The sequence below is a fragment of the Dipodomys merriami genome, unplaced genomic scaffold, assembly GCF_024711535.1.
Source record: "Dipodomys merriami isolate MVZ:Mamm:240054 unplaced genomic scaffold, mDipMer1.0.p SCAF_45, whole genome shotgun sequence".
In the NCBI taxonomy this organism is placed as follows: domain Eukaryota; kingdom Metazoa; phylum Chordata; class Mammalia; order Rodentia; family Heteromyidae; genus Dipodomys; species Dipodomys merriami.
This window is the reverse complement of record NW_027206013.1, coordinates 3150776-3169900: the sequence shown is the minus strand read 5'-3', so window position 1 is coordinate 3169900 and position 19125 is coordinate 3150776. Positions and strand designations below refer to the sequence as shown.

The following is a 19125-nucleotide window of genomic DNA, read 5'->3' as shown; positions in this document are numbered from 1 at the left end:
CAGATCTTCAGCCTCCTGAGTAGCTAGGATTATAAGCATAAACCACCAGTATCTGGCTCAGGGGTGGCTTCTTTCTTTCATACCTCTTATCCCTTTCCTAGCAGGGCAGCTGGACTACGATCTCTTGGTGATTGGTGGGGGATCTGGCGGCCTGGCTTGTGCCAAGGAAGGTATGTGTATTTTGTGTTCTGCATCCTCCTCAGCATGACTGGCCTCCAAGCTTTCAGGTTCCCCTGGTGAGCATGGCCCCAGGTGAGGGACGTGAGCAGACCCTCCACAGCTGGCCTGCCAGGGTCACACTGACAGCCTCCCCTTGCACCCATTTCCTGCAGCGGTGGTGCTTATGCTTCTTTCACACTTGGCCTCTGTGATATGCTTCAAGTCTGTGCTCTCTTTCTTGGCTCCAGGCCTCCAGGGCTCCCACTTTACTCACAGTGAGAGTTTATAAGAGCTGATTACACACATGAAGCCTCAGTCTTTGCCACTTAGACCCTCCTTAGCCTCTTCAGCTTTTGCATATGCTTCTGGAAGGTCCTTCTATCCTTCACCTTGCTCTGGCTGTCTGGTTGGCTGCTCATTTGTCAGGTTAGCTGCCAAACTCACTCATCTCCCCCCTGTCTTGGCTGCATAGTGACTCAACTTAGAACTGCACCTCTAAAGCAGTGTGTGAGCTGGGAACTGGGGGCTCATGCCTGTAATCCTAGCTACTCAGGAGATCACAGTTTGAAGCCAGCCCAGGTAAGAAACTCCTTGAGACTTTTTTTTGGTCGTTCGTGGGGCCTGAACTCTGGGCCTGGGCGCTGTCCCTTAGCTCTTCAGCTCAAGGTAAGCACTCTACCACTTGAGCTATAGCGCCACTTTTGGTTTTTTCTGCTTATGTGGTGCTGTGGAATTGAACCCAGGGCTTCATGCATACAAGGCAAGCACTCTACCGCTGAGCCACCCTCCCAGCCCCATCCTTGAGACTCTTACCTTCAATAAACTATTAAAAAAAAAAACTGGAAATGAAACTGTGGCTCAATAGGTAGAGTGCTTGCCTTGGACAAAAGAAGCTCAGTGCCAAGGCCCAGAGTTCAGACCCAGGACTGGTAAAACAAAACAAAACAAAGCAGTGTGTGAGGTTCTAGTTCCTCTCCATCCTCACCAACACTTGTCATGAAGTCTCTTTTATTATAGCTATCCTAAGTAGCATGGATTGGTATCTCATTGTGGATGATTTGCATTTCCCTAATGAATAGAGACCTTGAGCATCTTTCATGTGCTATTGAACATTTCCTTGGAGAAATGTCTGTTTAGAACCTTTGCCTGTGCTGGGGATACAGCTCAGTAATAGAGCACTTCACCACCTCGAACCACAACCCTAGCTCTAATACTCAGGTTTTTTGTTTGTTTGTTTGTTTGTTTTTGTTTTTACTTGTGACACTTGTAGTTAAGTGCATTTCCAAATACACACACACACACACACACACACACACACACACACACACACACACACATAATCCTATATGATAGAACCTGTACCTTTTTTTTCTTTCTTCTGTGCTGTTACTGAGCTTGAACTCAGGACCTGGTTGCTGTCTCTGAGCTTTTTTTTTTTTTTGTCAGTCATGGGGCTTGAACTCTGGGCCTGAGTATTGTCCCTTAGCTCTTCAGCTCAAGGCGAGTGCTCTACCACTTGAGCTACAGCGCCTTTTCCAGTTTTTTGGTGGTTTATTGGAGATAGGAGTCTCACAGTCTTTCTTGTCTGGGCTGGCTTTGAACCTCAATCCTCAAATCTCAGCCTCCTGAGTAGCTAGGATTACAAGCGTGAGCCACCAGTGCCGGCTTTTTTTTTTTTTTTTTTTTTTTTTTAATCAAAGATAGTGTTCTACACTTGAGCTACAGCTCTACTTTCACCTTTTTCTTGGTTAATTGGAGATAACAGTCTCACAGCCTTTTCTGCCTGGGCTGGCTTCAAACCATGTTCCTCAGATCATGAGCCACTGTTGCCTGACTTCTTTGCCTCTTTTTAAAATGGATTATCTTTTTATTATTATAAGTTTGTGGCCTGGAGATGTAGCTCAAGGGCAGAGCATTTGCCTAGCATATTTGGTCCTGAGTTCAATTCCTAGTACCATGAGGGGAAAAAAATGCACTTAGGGTTGGGAGTATGGCTCAAGTGATAAAGAGCTTGCCTGGGAAGAGCAAGGCTCCGAATTCAAATGCCAGTATCAAAAAAAAAAGGGGGGGGGCGGGCTGGGCACTGGTGGCTCACACTTGTAATCCCAGCTAGTCAGGAGGCTGAGATCTGAGGATCACAGTTCAAAGCCAGCCTGGGCAGGAAAGGATGTGAAACTCTGATCTCCAATAAACCACCAGAAAACCAGAAGTGGTGCTATGGCTCAAGTGGTAGAGCGCTAGCCTTGAGCTGAAGAGCTGAGGGACAGCGCTCAGCCCCAGAGTTCAAACCCCATGACCGACAAAAAAAAGGGGGGGGAGGAGGAACAAGCCTGGCATTGGTGTTTCACACCTATAATCCTAGCTGTTCAGGAGGCTGAAATACAAAGATTGCAGTTCAAAGCCAGCATGGAAAGTCTGTGAGACTCTTCTCTCCAATTAACCACCTAAAAACTGGAAGTGGAGCTATGGCTCAATGTGGTAGAGCACTAGCCTCAAGCAAAAAGAGCTTAGAGACAGTGCCTAGGCCCTGAGTTCAAGCCCCACAACTGACCAAAAAATGCAGTTTTAAATGTCTTTCCCCCTTTTTTTTGAGTGATTAATTGGAGATAGAGTCTCACTGGGATTTTCTGCCCAGCCTAGCTTCAAACTGTGATCTTCATATCTCAGACTCCTGAGTAGTTTAGGATTACAAATGTAAACCATTGGCGCCTGGCTAAAACCGTATTCTTTTTTTTTTTTTTTTTTTTGTCCATTGTAGGGCTTGAACTTTGGGCTTGCGTGCTGTCCCTAAGCTCTTCAGCTCAAGACTAGCACTTTACCGCTTCAGCCACAGTGCCACTTGCAGTTTTCTGGTGGTTAATTGGAAATTAGAGTTTCATGGACATTCCTGCCCAGGCTGGCTTTGATCTGCAATCCTCAGTTCTCAGCCTCCTGAGTAGCTAGGGTTACAGGTGTGAGCCACCAGTGCCTGGCTTAAAACTGCACTTTTTTTTTTGGATCCGGTCATGGGGCCTGAACTCTGGGCCTGGGCACTGTCCCTCAGCTTTTCAGCTCAAGGCTAGTGCTCTACCACTTGAGCCACAGCGCCACTTCCGGCTTTTTTCTTTTTGCTTATGTGGTGCTGAGGAATCAAACCCAGGGCCTCATGCATGCAAGGCAAGCACTCTACCACTGAGCCACCTTCCCAGCCCCTAAAACTGCATTCTTAATACCATATTGTTATTATATATGTGTTTTACAAATTATTTTTGTAAATTATCCTTCCTCCCTCCCTTCTTTCTTCCTTTTTTATTGTATTAGGGATTGAACTCAGGGCCTTGTCCTTGCTAGAACTCTACCACTTGAGTACCACACCTTCAGCCGTTCATAAAAATTTTTTTTAAGTTTGTTTTTCTTCCTCCCTCCCAATCACCTCTTCTTTTAGTTAGTTTTTCAGGAAACATTTTGCACTAACTTGGCCCAAACTAGGCTCAAAGCAAAATTCTTTTACCTCCATCTGTTGAATAGCTGGTGTTTACCACCATTCCTGTTTTCCTTCCTTCCCTTTTATTTTATTTTTGTCAGCCATGGGGCTTGAACTCAGGGCCTACGTGCTATCCCCTTAGCTCTTCAGCTCAAGGCTAGTGCCCTACCACTTTCAGCCACAGGACTACTTCTGGTTTTCTGGTGGTTAATTTGAAATAAGAGTCTTTTTGCCTGGGCTGGCTTTGAACTTCGATCATCAGATCTCAGCCTCCTGAGTAGCTAGGGCGAGGATTACAGGAGTATGCCACCAGCACCCTGTTTTTTTTTTGTTTTTTTTTTTTGCCAAGGATAAGTTAACCCAGGCAAGCCTCAGACTTTCAACCTTTCTGCCTCAATCTTTTTTTTTTTTTTTTTTTTTGGGGGGGGGGGGGTCCGGTCATGGGGCCTGAACTCTGGGCCTGGGTGCTGTCCCTCAGCTCTTCAGCTCAAGGCTAGCAGTCTACCACTTGAACCACAGTGCCACTTCTGGCTTTTTTTTTTCTGCTTATGTGGTGCTGAGGAATCGAACCCAGGGCCTCAAGCATGCAAGGCGAGCGCTCTACCACTGAGCCACCTTTCCAGCCCTGCATCGATCTTTTGAGTGCTGGGATTAAAGCATATATTTCTGTGTCCAGTACTCTAGGTTCTTTTCTAAAATTCTCTGTCTTGCTTTTGGTGCTAGGAATGGAACCCAGAGCCTCATGCAAGCTAGGCAGTGCTAAGCAACATCCTCAGCCCTTGAGCAATGGCTTAAATTTTTGGTGTGCCTTGGAATTTTTTAAATTGTTGTTTCTTTGTTTTTGCTAGAGTTCTTTTTTTAATTCCTTGGCTCTATGGACTTAAAAGTTTTCATGAGAGAGAGAGAGAGAGTGAGAGAGAGAAAAAATGTGTGTGTGTTAGCACTTGAACTCAGGGCCTGCGCTCTGTCCTTGAGCTTTTTTGCTCAAGGCTAGTGCTTCACTCCATGAGCCATAGTTCCACTTCTGGCCTTTTGATGGTTAATTGGAGATAAAAGTCTTGTGGACTTTCCTGCCTGGGCTGGCTTCAAACCATAATCCTTAGATCTCAGCCTCCTAAGTGGCTAGGATTACAGGCATAAACCACCAGCACCTGGTGCAAGTAGTAAAAATTTTCACTTCTTCAAATAAAATTTTCACCTCTCTCTCTTCTGGAGGCTTAAATCACATACATATTACGCTGCTTGAAGGTCAAGGGTGCTTTTCATTAAAAAAGATGAAGTTAGCCAGGTACCCAAAAAGGGCTAGCAGAGTAGCTCATGTAGTAGAGCATCTGCTTAGCAAATGTGAATCTTGAGTTTAATACCACCAAATAAGTTTAGGTGTCAAGCACAATAAAGCATACCTGTAATGCCAACTACAAAGGAGACAAGAGTTGGAAGGATATTGATCTGAGACCATCCAAGGCAAAAAAAAAAAAAAAATTAGCAAGACTCCATGTCAATAATAAGCTGGGTTTGGTGGTGCCTACCTGTGATCCCGGCTATGTGGGAGTCGGAGGCTGGCGCAGGCAAAAAGCAGGAGATTCTGATCTTTTTTTTTTTTTGTCATGGGGGTTGAACTCAGGGCTTGGGCATTGCTTAAGAACTAGTGCTCTACCACTGAGCCACAGCTTCACTTCCAATTTTCTGGTGGTTAATTGGAGATGAGTCTCACAGATTTTCCTGCCTAGGCTGGCTTTGATTTTAGCCTCCTGAGTAGCTAGGATTCAAATGTGAGTCACCAGTGCCAGGCACGAGACTCTTATTTGAAAAATAAGCTAAAATGCCTCCCCCACTCCAAGTAGCTAAGTGATAGAGTGCTAAGGATCTAAGTCCAAACAACAATGAACAGTGTCACCAATAATTACAAGCTTATTTTTTTATTTTTTTGTTTTTAAAATTTATTGTTATTATAAAGGTGATATACAGAGGGCTTACAATTACCACGAGTCAGATAATGAGTACATTTCCTTTCCTATATTGTCTTCCCTTCCCTCACCTTTCCCAGTTCCTCCTCCTGTCTACCCGCAAGTTGTGAAGTTCACTTTCAACACAATGTCCAGTGAGCAACACTGCTGCACATTTTTTTTTTTTTTTTGCCAGTCCTGGGGCCTGAACTCAGGGCCTGGGTGCTGTCCCTGAGCTTCTTTTGCTCAAGGCTAGCACTATACCACCTGAGCCACAGTGCCACTTCCAGCTTTTTCTGTGTATGTGGTACTGAGGAATCAAACTCTGGGCTTCACTAGGCAAGCACTCTACCACTAAGCCACATTCCCAGCCACCACGGCTGCACTTTTTCACCACTTTTTTCTTGAGTTCTGTGTTCTTCCTTGAAGGTCCCAAAGATAGACACATGAATAAACCATATAGAAAGAAAAGAAAACAGAAACAACAAAAAAGAGATATCTTGTTTCCATATGTTAGTTCGTTTCAGTATATATATGTGTGTGTGTGTGTCTGTGTGTGTGTATATAAATGCATGTATATATTCATATATATATATATATATATACACACACACATACATGTATACATGAGGTACATAGGTATTTTGTATTTCTCCCCTAAGGGTGTCCTCTTTTGATCTCACTATGTATGAGTGTCTAGAATCCTGTATAATTTATCATATCCAAGTGTATTTTAGATCTCACTTCCTCATATGAGAGAAAATGTACTATTTGTCTCTCTGAGATTGTCTTACCTCACTTAACATGAGTTGTTCTAGGTCCATCCATTTCCCTGCAAATGACATCATATTGTTCTTTCTAGTGATTGTATAAATTTCCATTATGTATAGATACATTTCTTGGATCCACTAATCTATTGTAGGACATCTGTGTTGTTTCCATATCTTGGCTATTGTGAATCGTGCAGCAATGAACATGGACATGCTTTATGGTATCCTAGCCCATGATGTTCTGGGTAGATGCCCAGGAGCAGTATGGCTGAGTTGTGGGGAAGACCTATATTTAGTTTTTTTGAGGAACCTCCAGGTTGTTGTCCAGAGTGGAAATACTAGTTTACAGTCTCACCAACAGTGCAGTAGGGTTCCTTTATCCCCACATCCTTTCCAACATTTATTGTTGTTTGAATTCATAATGTTAGCTATTCTGACTGGTGTGAGATGGAATCTTAGTGTACCTGGGTACTGTCCCTGAGCTTCTTTTTTTTTTGCTCAAGGCTAACACTCTACCACTTCAGCCACAGCGCCATTTCTGGCTTTTTCTGTTTATATGGTACTGAGGAATTGAACCCAGGGCTTCATTCATGCTAGGCAAGCACTCTACCACGAAGCCACATTCCCAGCCCAATTTGCATCTTCTTAATGGCTAGGGATGATGAGTATTTTCTCATGTGTTTCTTTGCCATTCTTACGTCTTCTGAGAACTCTCTCCTTAGCTTCTTTGTCCATTTAGTAATTGGCTTCTTGGCTTTGGGAGGGGTTAATTTCTTGAGCTCCTTGTATATTTTGGATATTAGGCCTTTGTATGTTATATTGCTGGTAAAGATTTTCTCCCAGTCTGTTAGCTATCTTTCTAGTTTAGTAACTATGTCCTTAGCTTTTAGATACTTTTTATTTTAATGTAGTGGCACATGTTAAGTTTCTATCCTATCTGTTGTGCCCCCTGGGACTCTTACTCTCTCTTGCAGTAATTTCATTCATTCTTTTTTTTTTTTTTTTTTTTTTGTCGGTTGTGGGGCTTGAACTCTGGGCCTGGGCACTGTCCCAGAGCTCAAGGCTAGCATTCTACCACTTCAGCCCCAGTACCACTTCCAGCTTTCTGATGGTTAATTGGAATCTCTCGGACTTTCCTTGCAGATGGGGGCAGAGCGGGAGAGGGGCCTGGATTTGAACTTGATCCTCAGATCTCAGCCTCCTGAGTAGATAGGATTACAGGTGTGAGCCACCAGCATCTGGTCTCTTGCAGTAATTTCAAAGTTTCAGGTCTGACATTGAGATCTTTGATCCACTTTGAGTTGATAGTAGTAAGGTCTTTGATCCACTTTGAGTTGATATTAGTGCAAATAGAGATCCATTTTTAGTTTTCTGAATATGGATGTTAACTTTTCACAACAATTATTGAAGAGGTTATCCTATTTCCACTGTATTATCTTTGGCTCCTTTATCAAATACCAGGTAACTAACTGTAAGTATATGGTTTTATTTCTGGGTCCTCTAATCTGTTCCATTGATCTTTGGGTCTATTTTTTAAAATCTGTTCCATTGATTTTTGGGTCTATTTTTTTTTTTGGGGGGGGTCCGGTCGTGGGCCTGAACTCTGGGCCTGGGCACTGTCCCTCAGCTCTTCAGCTCAAGGCTAGTGCTCTACCACTTGAGCCACAGCACCACTTCTGGCTTTTTTTTTTCTGCTTATGTGGTGCTGAGGAATCGAACCCAGGGCCTTATGCATGAAAGGCAAGCGCTCTACCACTGAGCTACCTTCCCAGCCCTTTGGGTCTATTTTTTTTTTATGCCAGTACTAGGCTGTTTTTGTTATTGTAAAGCTTGAGGTCTGGGATTGTGATACTATAAGGTCAGCCCTGGGAAGGCAGAGCAGACACCTCCTTCCTCTTGGATAAGTCTCCACCTACTACCTAGGTAACTGACACACCTGGAGGCAGTCACCTCCCCCCTCCCTGCAATCATATTCACTCCAGTGTTGTCGACATACCCTTCTTCCTGCCACTGGCCTTGATAACTGGCCTGGGAGTGGTTCACCCCTCTTCCTGTTACGTGGGCTTGGGAAAGTAAATCTTTCTCCCTGCCTGACTACCAAATTGTGCTCTCTTTCTTCTGCTGCCAATTTAATTTACCTAACAGATACTACCCTCATTATTATTATTATTTGCCTAGAATTGCTTTGGCTATTTGAGATCTTTCATTATTCCATATGAATTTTTGGATTGTTTCCCTATCTCAGTAAAGAATATCATTGGGGTTTGATAGGTATTGCATTGCATTTGTATATCATTTTTGGAAGTATGGCCATTTTCACAATATTTTACCTTTACTTGTTCATGAACATGGAAGGTCTTTCCATTTCTTTGTGGCCAAATTTTTATAGTTTTTCACTATAAAGTTTTTTTTTCCCACATCTTTGGTTAAGTGGTCTAATAGGCTTTTTTTTTTTTTTTGCAAATGGAGTTATTTTTCTGATTTCCCTCTCTTGTTGTACATTGTTGGTAAACAAAAAGGCTGGTAATTTTGTTTGACTACAAAACACTTTTGAATTTACCTTTTCAGATTTTTCTTGTTTTGTTTTTTGTTGGTCATGGTGCTTGAACTCTGGGCCTGGGCACTGTCCTTGAGCATTTTCACTCAAGGCTAGCACTATGCCACTTTGAGCCACAGCACTACTTCCAATTTTCTGGTGGTTAATTGGAGATAAGAGTCTCTGGGGGCCAGGTGCTAGTGGCTCACGCCTGTAATCCTAGCTACTCAGGAAGCTGAGATCTGAGGATCACGGTTCAAAGCCAGCCCAGGCAGGAAACTCCATGAGACTCTTCTCTCCAATGAACCACTAGAAAACTGGAAGTGGCACTGTGGCTCAAGCAGTAGAGCTCTTGCCTTGAGCTGAAGAGTGGAGGGACAGCGCCCAAGCCCCACAACTGACAAAAAAAAAAAAAAAAAAGAATCTCAGGGACTTTCCTGCCTGGGCTAGTTTCGAACCTCGATCCTCAGATCTCAGCCTCCTGAGGCATAAGCCACTGGTGCCCAGCTTCATATGTTCTTATATTCCTAGAAATATTAATACTGAGCTTTGTCTGGATGATGATGATGATGATGATGATGATGATGATGATGATGATGATGATGATGCTTTGACTGTTCTTGGGTTTGAATTCAGGACCTCAAATTTGATAGACAGGCACTCTACCACTTGAGCCACACCTTCAGATCTGGCTTTTTGCTGGTTAATTGGAGGAGTCTCTAGGATTTATCTGTTTGGAGTAGCTTTAAACAATCTCAGCCTCCTGAGTTTGAGTTGTTAGAAATATAGGCTTGAACCTTGAGCCTCTGGCATCTGGCCAAAGTGGTCAGTGTGTGTGTGTGTGTGTGTGTGTGTGTGTGTGTGTGTGTGTGTGTGTGTGTGTGTGTGTGTGTGTGTGTGTGTGTGTGTGTGTGTGTGTGTGTGTGTGTGTGTGTGTGTGTGTGTGTGTGTGTGTGTGTATGTGCGTGTGTGTGCTGGTACTTGTACTCAGGGCCTGAGTGACATTCCTGATCTACTTTTTTTTTTTTGGTTGGTTGTGGGGCTTGAACTCTAGGCCTGGGCACTGTCCCTGGCTCTTCAGCTCAAGGCAAGCCCACTAACATTAGAACCACAGTGCCACTTCCTGTTTTCTGGTGGTTAATTGGAGATAAGAGTCTCATGGACTTTCCTGCCCCGGCTGGCTTTGAACTGTGACCATCAGATCTCAGCCTCCTGAGTAGCTAGGATTACAGGTGTGAGTCACTGGCACCCAATCCTGATATACTTTTGTTCAAGAGTAGCACTCTACCATTAGCCACAGCACCACTTGTAGGTTTTTTTGAGTAGTTCATTAGAGATTAGTATCTCATGGACTTTCTTTCCCCAGCTGGCCTTGATTATTCTCAGATCTCAGTCTCTTGAGTAGATAGGATTACAGGTTTGAGCCCCTGGCACAAGGCTGAAGTGAGTTTTTAAGATGGGTTCTTTTGTTGGGCGCCAGTGGCTCACGTCTGTAATCCTAGCTACTCAGGAGGCTGAGATCTGAGGATCGCAGTTCAAGCCAGCCCGGGCAGGAAACTCAGTGAGACTCTTATCTCCAATAAACCACTAGAAAACTGGAAGTGGCACTGTGGCTCAAGTGGTAGAGCGCTCGCCTTGAGCTGAAGAGCTGAGGGACAGTGCCCAAGCCCAGAGTTCAAGCCCTACGACCGCCAAAAAAAAAAAAAAAAAAAAAGATGGGCTCTTCTAAAACTTTGTCTTACCTTGCTTTCAGATAGCCAGAAACATTCCATTGTCTGTCTGTCTCTGTCTCTGTCTCTGTGTGTGTGTGTCTCTTCCTCTCTTTCTGTGCTAGCACTGGAGCTTGAACTTAGGACTTTACACTGTCACACAGCTTTTTGCTTACCACCAATGCTCTACTACTTGAGCCATACCTCCACTTCTGGCTTTTTGCTGGTTATAGCAAATCTGGTTATAGAAAGTCTCAGACTTCTGCCCAGGCTAGATTTAAACCTTGATCCTCAGATCTCATCTTTTTTCCCCCATTCATGGAGCTTAAACTCAGGGCCTGGGTACTGTCCCTGAGCTCTTTTGTTCAAGGCGAGTGCTTTACCACTTTGAGCCACAGCACCACTTCTGGTTTCCTGGTAGGTAATTGGAGATAAGAGTCTCACAGACTTTCCTGCCCAGGCTGGCTTTGAAACACAATCCTCAAATCTCAGCTTCCTGAGTAGCTAGGATTACAGGCATGAACCACCAGAGAGGGCCAAGCTTAGATCTCATCTTCTTTGGTAGATAAGATTATAGATATGAGGGCTGGGAAGGTGGCTCAGTGGTAGAGCGCTGCCTTGCATGCCTGAGGCCCTGGGTTCGATTCTTCTGCACCACATAAGAAAAGAAAAAAGCCAGAAGTGCACTGTGGCTCAAGTGGTAGAGCACTAGCCCTGAAGAGCTGAGGGACAGCGCCCAGGCCCAGAGTTCAGGCCGCATGACCAAGCCCCCCCCCACCCAAAAAAAAGATTATAGATATGAGCCACTAGTGCCCAGCTGCATTCCACGTTCTTTAATGTTTCGAACATTTATGGGTTCATGAGGATACAGACATCCAGCCTATCCTCTGAGGTGCTCAAGTCCAGAATCTGGAGCTTAATTGGTCCAAGATGATCCTGAGTTGGCCTCAGAACCTGGAACCTGGGACCCTGGAAGGCCCTGTTGATTGATGGCTGGATGTCAGCTAAATGGCTTTATGGACCAGCGAGTAGCTTACACTCAGGTGTCTGACTGACCTTGGGCCTGTGCTTAACTTCTCTTGAGCTTTGTTTTCTCATCCTGAGAGAGGCAGCAGATCCCTACTTGCTTACCTGGGGGAAGTCTCTGATGAGGGTGGGCTTATGGGTGGAAGTTACAAGACCTCGATCACTATTCTCAGCTCTGTGAGACAAAGTGAGCCAGGGAGAAGGACCCGAGTTCCTCAGGACTGCTGGAGGCCAGTGGGCCTTTCCTAGGGTGGGCTGCCCCTGGGATACTCCTCCTCAGTGCTTGGAATAGACACCAGATTCATCAAACATTTGGCCTGGAATTAGATGTGAACAGGAGCTGAGAAGAATTGGTTCCAGTGCTGCCATGGTGGGCAGCATGCAGGCTGCATCTGTGAAGCCTGAGGGTTGCTACCTGTGCAGAGGACCTGGGTGGGCAGTTGGGGGGCCAGAACTGGTGGGCAGCAGGGCTTCATGGGCCAGGATGGCAGGGCCGACAGGAAATCATGAATACTGTCAGCTCGGCTACTGTGCTGGCAGCTGCCCACCTCCTTCCCCTTTTGTGCTCACCTGCAGCTCTCCTTGTCCTTTAGCCGCGCAGCTGGGAAAGAAGGTGGCTGTGGTAGACTATGTGGAACCCTCTCCTCGAGGTAGGTGGCCGCCCCAACAGGAGCTCTGTGTGATAGAAGAGGGGAAGTGGCGGTGGGACCCTGTTCACATCCAGAGGGGGCTGAGGCCAAAATCATTCATCTTCTGTCCATAGTCTCCAGGGAGTGTCCCATTTCACACATAACTGTCTTTAACTGTAAAGTTATTTACTCATATTATTTTGTTTTGGGTCGGGTCATGGGCCTGAACTCTGAGCCTGGGAGCTGTCCCTCAGCTCTTCAAGGCTAGTGCTCTACCACTTGAGCCACAGCGCCACTTCCGGCTTTTTTTTTTTTCCGCGTATGTGGTGCTGAGGAATTGAACTCAGGACCTCATGCATGCAAGGCAAGCGCTCTATCACTGAGCCACCTTCCCAGCCCCTACTCATATTATTTTGTTGTTTTATTTTGTGCCCGTTCTGGAGTTTGAACTCCGAACCTGGATGTTATCACATAGCTTTTTTGTCCAAGGCTAACACTCTTATCACTTGACCTACAGCTCTACTTCTAACTTTATGGTGGTTAATTGGAAGTGAGTGAGAATCTCAAAGGTCTTTCCTGCCCAGGCTGTCTTCAAACTGAGATCCTCTAATCTCAGCCTCCTGAGTGGCTAGGATTACAGATGAGAGCTACTGATACTCAGTCTTTATTCTTATTTTTAAAACTACTCTAAATGCAGTTATAAAGAACAAAATACTGTGACAAAGCTCCCTAGGGCTATGTTTTTGAATTACAAACTAACAGCCACTTAAAGGGGCTCAGAACACTGTAGAAGAACAGAAACCCTGAATGTGATCTCAAATATGCTCTTCCCTGGGGTGGGGGTACAGTTGAGTGACAGAATATTTGCCTAGTATGTTCTAGGCCTGATTCTGTCCCCAGCATTGCAAATAAGTAAAAAAGTGAATAAATAAATAAGTGGTCTTCCAACATTTTAGGTACCAAATGGGGCCTGGGCGGTACTTGTGTCAACGTGGGCTGTATCCCTAAGAAACTGATGCACCAGGCTGCACTTCTGGGGGGCGTGATCCGAGATGCCCAACACTATGGCTGGGACGTAGGCCAGCCCATCCAGCATGACTGGTGAGAAGCCCATGTCTAGAATGCCCTTGCTTTTCTGCTACCCTTAGGTGGAATAGAAATTCATTTGACATCAACCATCACAGAAGCAGCCTCCACTCTTGACATTTGGCCCTCTGTAGAGACACTTTGAGTTGTCACGGGAGGAGTGGGGTAGAGCCCAGGCGGCTGCTGATCCGCAATGCCCAGGATAGCCCTGCCAAGAATGGCCCAGTGCAAAGGCAGCAGAATGAGGCAGAGGACTGTCACAGATGGTGACACATGATTCCGCTCCAAGCCACACACAGGCAGCTCTGACATTCCCCTGCAATGTGTGACCTGGACACAGAGCTGCTGTCTGGATGGGTGGAGGCCAATGCCTCCATTTCCAGAGTGCCAGCTCTGCTCAGAGGCAGCAGCCACCTGTGGGGATGAGCGCCATGCTGTACCCCTTCAAATGCACCTCCATCTCTCCTCTTTCTTCCACTTCCTTGACAGTCTCTTAGGGCTTATTTTTCTCCCTGTGTGTGTCAACAGGAAGAAAATGGCAGAAGCTGTGCAAAACTATGTGAAATCCTTGAACTGGGGACACCGTGTCCAGCTGCAGGACAGGTACCAAAGTTATGCCAGGCCTCTGTGGCCGTGTAGTATGGTTCTCAGGGTAGGCTGCCCTCCTGACCTTTCAGGTCCTGCTATCCCTGGAAGAGCACTTACTGATTGATTGTGCAGAACACATCCTGACAGGCTTGGGGGGCTTGGCTTGTAAGATGATGGGGGGAGGGATACTTCTTGGTGGGCACACAGATAAGGGGTGCCATGCTGTGGAAAGTGAGGTTCTCCCTGGAGCAAAACCCAGACGCAGCAGGAGCAAAGGATAGGTATGGAGGCTGAATGACAGGAGCACAGGGAAGAGGGGGCAGTCAGGGTGGGGAGGCCTGAAGCCCAGTGTGTGGCCATGGCTGGATTTGGGACTAAATGGCTTGTGAGAGGCCAGCCTCCTGGCAGCTCCTTCCTCTAGGCAGGCCACTGCTCTCCTGCCACAGTTGTAGGAAACAGCTAAGTGAACCCCGTGAGGCGGCAAAGATAAACCTCATACACTATCTTCCAATCCTGTATTTTCTGCTTCTACATATGCATACCTTGTAGGGCTTCTTGGGGAAGAAGGAAGGGCCCTGGTGTTTGCTGCCTCAGAGATGTCCCTTCCTGTTCCCTCTAGCCTACAACTGCCATTCCTGTCCCCATAGGGATGCACAGGTCAGTGCTGAGGGCTTAGCTCTGCTCTGGTGTGTCATGCTGCCTAAATTAGCCCATGTGGACAGTGGCCCTCATGGGATGGGAGTCTCACCCGGGCACCCCCTTCTTGGTCCCTGGGGATTTTCCTGGCCTCCAGAGTGGGCATCAGTCTTGTGCCCACTCACACCAGGGAAGCCAAGCTAGGAAGCCACACTGTCCCTGTGGGGCCTTCCCCATCTGGTGCCTCCACCAGGAGAAGTCTCATTGTGCTGCAGAGGTTTCTGTGGTCATGTCTCTTCCGTATGGGACTCCACATCCCCAAGTTTAGCTTGCAGAAGACAGTGGGCTCTGCTGTCCTCCCAGTCCTCAAACCCATGCAGCTCCTAGGCAGGTGCGAAGCAGGCCTAATCCAGGCCACTCCACAGACATCACGGAGGGAGTGCTGGCACCTGGCTTGTTTCCACTTTCCTTATTACAGGCCTTGGATGTCTGTGTCATCAGCGCATTCCCTGACTTAACCAGGTGAGCAAAGGGCCCTCAGCCCAGAAAGGCATAGGCATGAGCGTGGAGAACCCAAGAGTGGGGAAACAAAGCCAGAACCACAAAGAGCTCTCCACTGCAACTCAGCCTTTGCACTCAGTGTGGGGTGTGTCTGCACACCACACCATCCAACACAGCTGTGTCCTACCAGCCTGGCCTCACTCTTCTCCTGGCCTTGCCATCTATGGAGTGGGCATCCAGCTCCCTGATGATACACGCACAGATGATGAGGACAGGTCCTGAGAGAGGCCTAGCCCCCTTCACTGCCCACCAGCCTGTCACTGCTGGTCACTTGACACTGGTCACCTGGTCCCCAGGGCCTGGGTTCTTCCGAGTGCTGCTGCTTCTGCCTGCTTTTTACTCCGTGTGAGCCATGGTCTGGAGTTGGCCATGGTTCTTTTTTCTCCTTCCTTTCTCCCTTCTTTCCTTCTTCCCTTCTTTCCTTTTTCCCTTCCTCCCTTCCTCCTCTCTTCCTCCCTCCATCGCTCCCTCCTCTCTCTTTCACTTTCATTTTTCTTTTGTAGTGCTGGGGATCAAACCTAGGTCCTTGTCCTTGCTAGGCAAGTGGAGCACTGGGCTCCATCCCCAGTTCCAGGGCTTACCTGTTAGCAGTCTGCATAATGCTGTGTAACTTGGGCACTGAAGTTTAATTCATAGAAAAAAATGCTTGAAAATCTTCTTTCTGTGTTACAGGAAAGTCAAGTATTTTAACATCAAAGCCAGCTTTGTCAACAAGCATACTGTTTGCGGTGTGGCCAAAGGTGGGAAGGAGGTGAGCGCCTGCCTGGCCTTTGTGGCTCATCTTGGACCCATTCTTTCCATGGAATGTGGGCACCCACACTAGCCTCGTTCTGCCTGGGTGGTTTCTATGAAGAAACACCACTGGAATTGAACAGACAGCTTCCTTCAAAGCCACACTTTTTCCAAAAGATTAAACCTAGTTGGGCACAGGAGTACATGCCTGGCATCCCAGGTACTAGGGAAGTAGAGGTAGGATGATAACAGTCCAAGGCTGGCCTTGGGCAAAAGTGGGAGACCTTATCTGACAAACAAAGCAAAAAGAGCTGGGAGTGTGGTTCAAGTGATAGCGCTTGCCTAACTAGTGTGAGGCCTGAGTTGAGTCCTCAGTACTGCCGAAGCCCGGGAGGTGGGTGCTAATGGAGTGGAAGAAAGATGAGACAGTTGGTGTTGCTAATTCCAGCTCTCTGGAGGTTCATGAATTCCAGGCCAAGCTTGGGATATAGAGATTCAATAGGGCTGGGGGTGTAGTTAAGCAGCAGAGTATGTTCTTAGCATGCACAAAGCTCTGGGTTCAATCTCTATCCCCATCAACACAACAATGAAAACAAACCCAAATAACTAAACAGCTCCTATGAGCTGCATGCCATACCAGGCTGCCAGCAGCTTGGGGACAGCCTGACAAGGAGGGCGGGGGTGATTGCATCCTTCTTGCAGGATGTTGTGGGGATTTGAGGAGATGCCTTCAGGATTCCTGCTCTGTGGGACATGTGATCCCCACCCCCAGGGGACCTGAGGCATTTGAGCCTTTCTGACTGGGGATCCTAGTGTTCTGCTTGACCTCTAACCTTTTCTCTAATCTCAGACTCTGCTTTCTGCTGAGCACATTGTCATTGCTACAGGAGGACGGCCGAAGTACCCCACACATGTGAGTGTCCTCCCAAACCTAATGTCCTTCCCTTGAGTGTGTTCTCATGATTCCTACACCAGGGTCTTCTACCCTGTAGCTTCTTCCACATTCACTGTCCTTTCTCCTTTGTACATCTATCCCACGAACCCACTGCTGAAACGGAGTCTCCAGTGACCATCCCCCCTCCATTGTTAAGCCCTTAGAGACACTCTTGTACTCTCCAGCTGGCATCTGGGACATTACTGTGCCTGTTCCCTCTCCCTGTCCTGTCCTGTCCTGTCCTGTCCTCTCCTCCCTCCTCTCTCCTTTCCCCCCCTCATCTTCTTTTAAAGATATCAAGTCTCTGTGTTGTTCAGGCTGGTCCTGAACTCCTGAACTTGTGGATTCAAGTAACTTTCCTGCTTCAGCCTCTTGAGTAGCTGAGACTATAGGTGGGCTCTACTGTATCCAGCCCTGGTATCTCTTGTTCTAAGTCTCTATTGTTGACACCTTTTTCTTTTAACTGCAACATGTAGGACATCCGGGTCTTCAACCTTTTTCTTTATCATCCTCCTCCTCCATCACCACAACCACAACTTTTTTCTTTTTTTTTTGCCAGTCCTGGGGCTTGAACTCAGGGCCTCGGCGCTGTCCCTGAGCTTCTTTTGCTCAAGGCTAGAGCTCTACCACTTGAGCCACAGCACCACTTCCAGCTTTTTTTCTGTGTGCGTTATACTGAGGACTTGAACCCAGGGCTTCATGCATGTTAGGCAAGCACTCTGCCACTAAGCCACCTTCGCAGTCCACAACCACACTGTTTTTTTCTTTTTTGCCAGTCCTGGGGCTTGAACTCAGGGCCTTGGCACTGTCCCTGAGCTTCTTTGGCTCAAGGCTAGCACTCTACCACTTGTGCATAGTACCACTTCTGGCTTTTTCTGTGTATGTGGTACTGTGGAATCGAACCTAGGGCTTTGTGCATGCTAGGCAAGCACTCTACAACTAAGCCACATTCCAAGTCCACAACCACAACTTTTAAAAATTTTTAAATAAAATTTACATGCTATACTACTCATTCTTTGGAGGCACAGTTAAGAGTTGTCACCATCTGTGTTCTTGTCCTCCCATGTTGGTATTCTGCACCATCCAGCCCTAGTCCCACACCTTTCTTCTCTAGGTTCTGGTATTTACCACCTACCATTCTGTATTGTCTTGATGATTTGATTATTCTAGGTAACTCATATACCTGCTATACATGCAGTCATTGTTTGTATCTGGTTTATTTTACTTGGCATAAGGTCCTCAAGGTTCATCCTTGAGAATTTGTAGAATTTTCTTCCTTTTTTTTTGTGCTGGTCCTGAGACTTGGAACTCAGGACCTATGCACTGTCCCTTAGCTTTTTTGCTCAAGGCTATCACTTTATCAATTGAGCCACAGCTTCACTTCCAGCTTTTTGGTGATAATTTGGAGAACCCAGTTCCTCAGATCTCAGCCTCCTGAGTAATTAGAATTACAGGTGGGAGCCACCAGAGCCCATCCTTTCTTTCCTTTTGAAGGCTGAATAATATTCCATGTATGGATATTAGCCATATTTTGCTTCTTTATTGTACATTGATGAGCATTGGCATTGCCACTATGACCACATAAAAGTTGTTTGTGGCTGGGTACTGGTAACTCATACCTGTAATCCTTGTTACTCAGGAGGCTGAGATCTGAGGATCATGGTTCAAGGCCAGCCCAGGCAGGAAAGTCCATGAGATTCTTATCACCAATTAACCACCAGAAAACTGGAAGTAGAGCTGTGGCTCAAAGTGGTAGAGCACTAGCCTTAAGCAAAAAAATCTCAGGGACAGAGACCAGGCCCTGAATTCAAGCCCAATGACCACAAAAAACAAGTTATTTGTGTGTGTGGACTTAATTTTCACTCCTTATGGGGTGTTGGGAGTAGAATTGGGATCACACACCATTCTGCTTAATCTTTTGAGGAAATAACCAGGGTTATTATTAGCACATATAACTTTTTTTTTTGCCAGTCCTGTGGCTTGAACTGAGGTCCTAGGCACTATCTCTGAGCTGTTTTTTTTTTTTTTTTTTTTTTTTTGGGTCCAGTCATGGGGCCTGAACTCTGGGCCTGGGCACTGTCCCTAAGCTCTTCAGCTCGAGGCTAGCGCTCTACCACTTGAGCCACAGCGCCACTTCTGGCTTTTTTCTTTTTGCTTATGTGGTGCTGAGGAATCAAACCCAGGGCCTCTGGCATGCAAGGCAAGCACTTTACCACTGAGCCACTTTCCCAGCCCCCTCTGAGCTGTTTTTGCTCAAAGTTAGCACTCTACCACTTGAGACACAGCACCACTTCTGGCCTTTTCTGTTTATATGGTACTGAGGAATTGAACCCAGAGCTTCATACATGCT

General features: G+C 46.4%; 1 protein-coding gene across 3 annotated transcripts in view; it reads left to right on the top strand.

The window, feature by feature from the left end:
- The window catches only part of Txnrd2 (thioredoxin reductase 2), a 69941-nt gene that overhangs the window by 2987 nt on the left and 47829 nt on the right, over positions 1–19125 (top strand). The window contains exons 2-7 of one of the 3 annotated variants that reach the window (XM_069994361.1): positions 102–170; positions 12186–12259; positions 13195–13339; positions 13853–13927; positions 15782–15860; positions 16692–16754. In XM_069994361.1, coding sequence (XP_069850462.1) covers positions 13254–13339; positions 13853–13927; positions 15782–15860; positions 16692–16754 — 303 coding nt within the window. In that variant the 5' untranslated portion in view covers positions 102–170; positions 12186–12259; positions 13195–13253. The remainder of the gene's footprint in view (positions 1–101; positions 171–12185; positions 12260–13194; positions 13340–13852; positions 13928–15781; positions 15861–16691; positions 16755–19125) is intronic. The other 2 variants (XM_069994360.1, XM_069994358.1) reach the window with 2 other exon arrangements.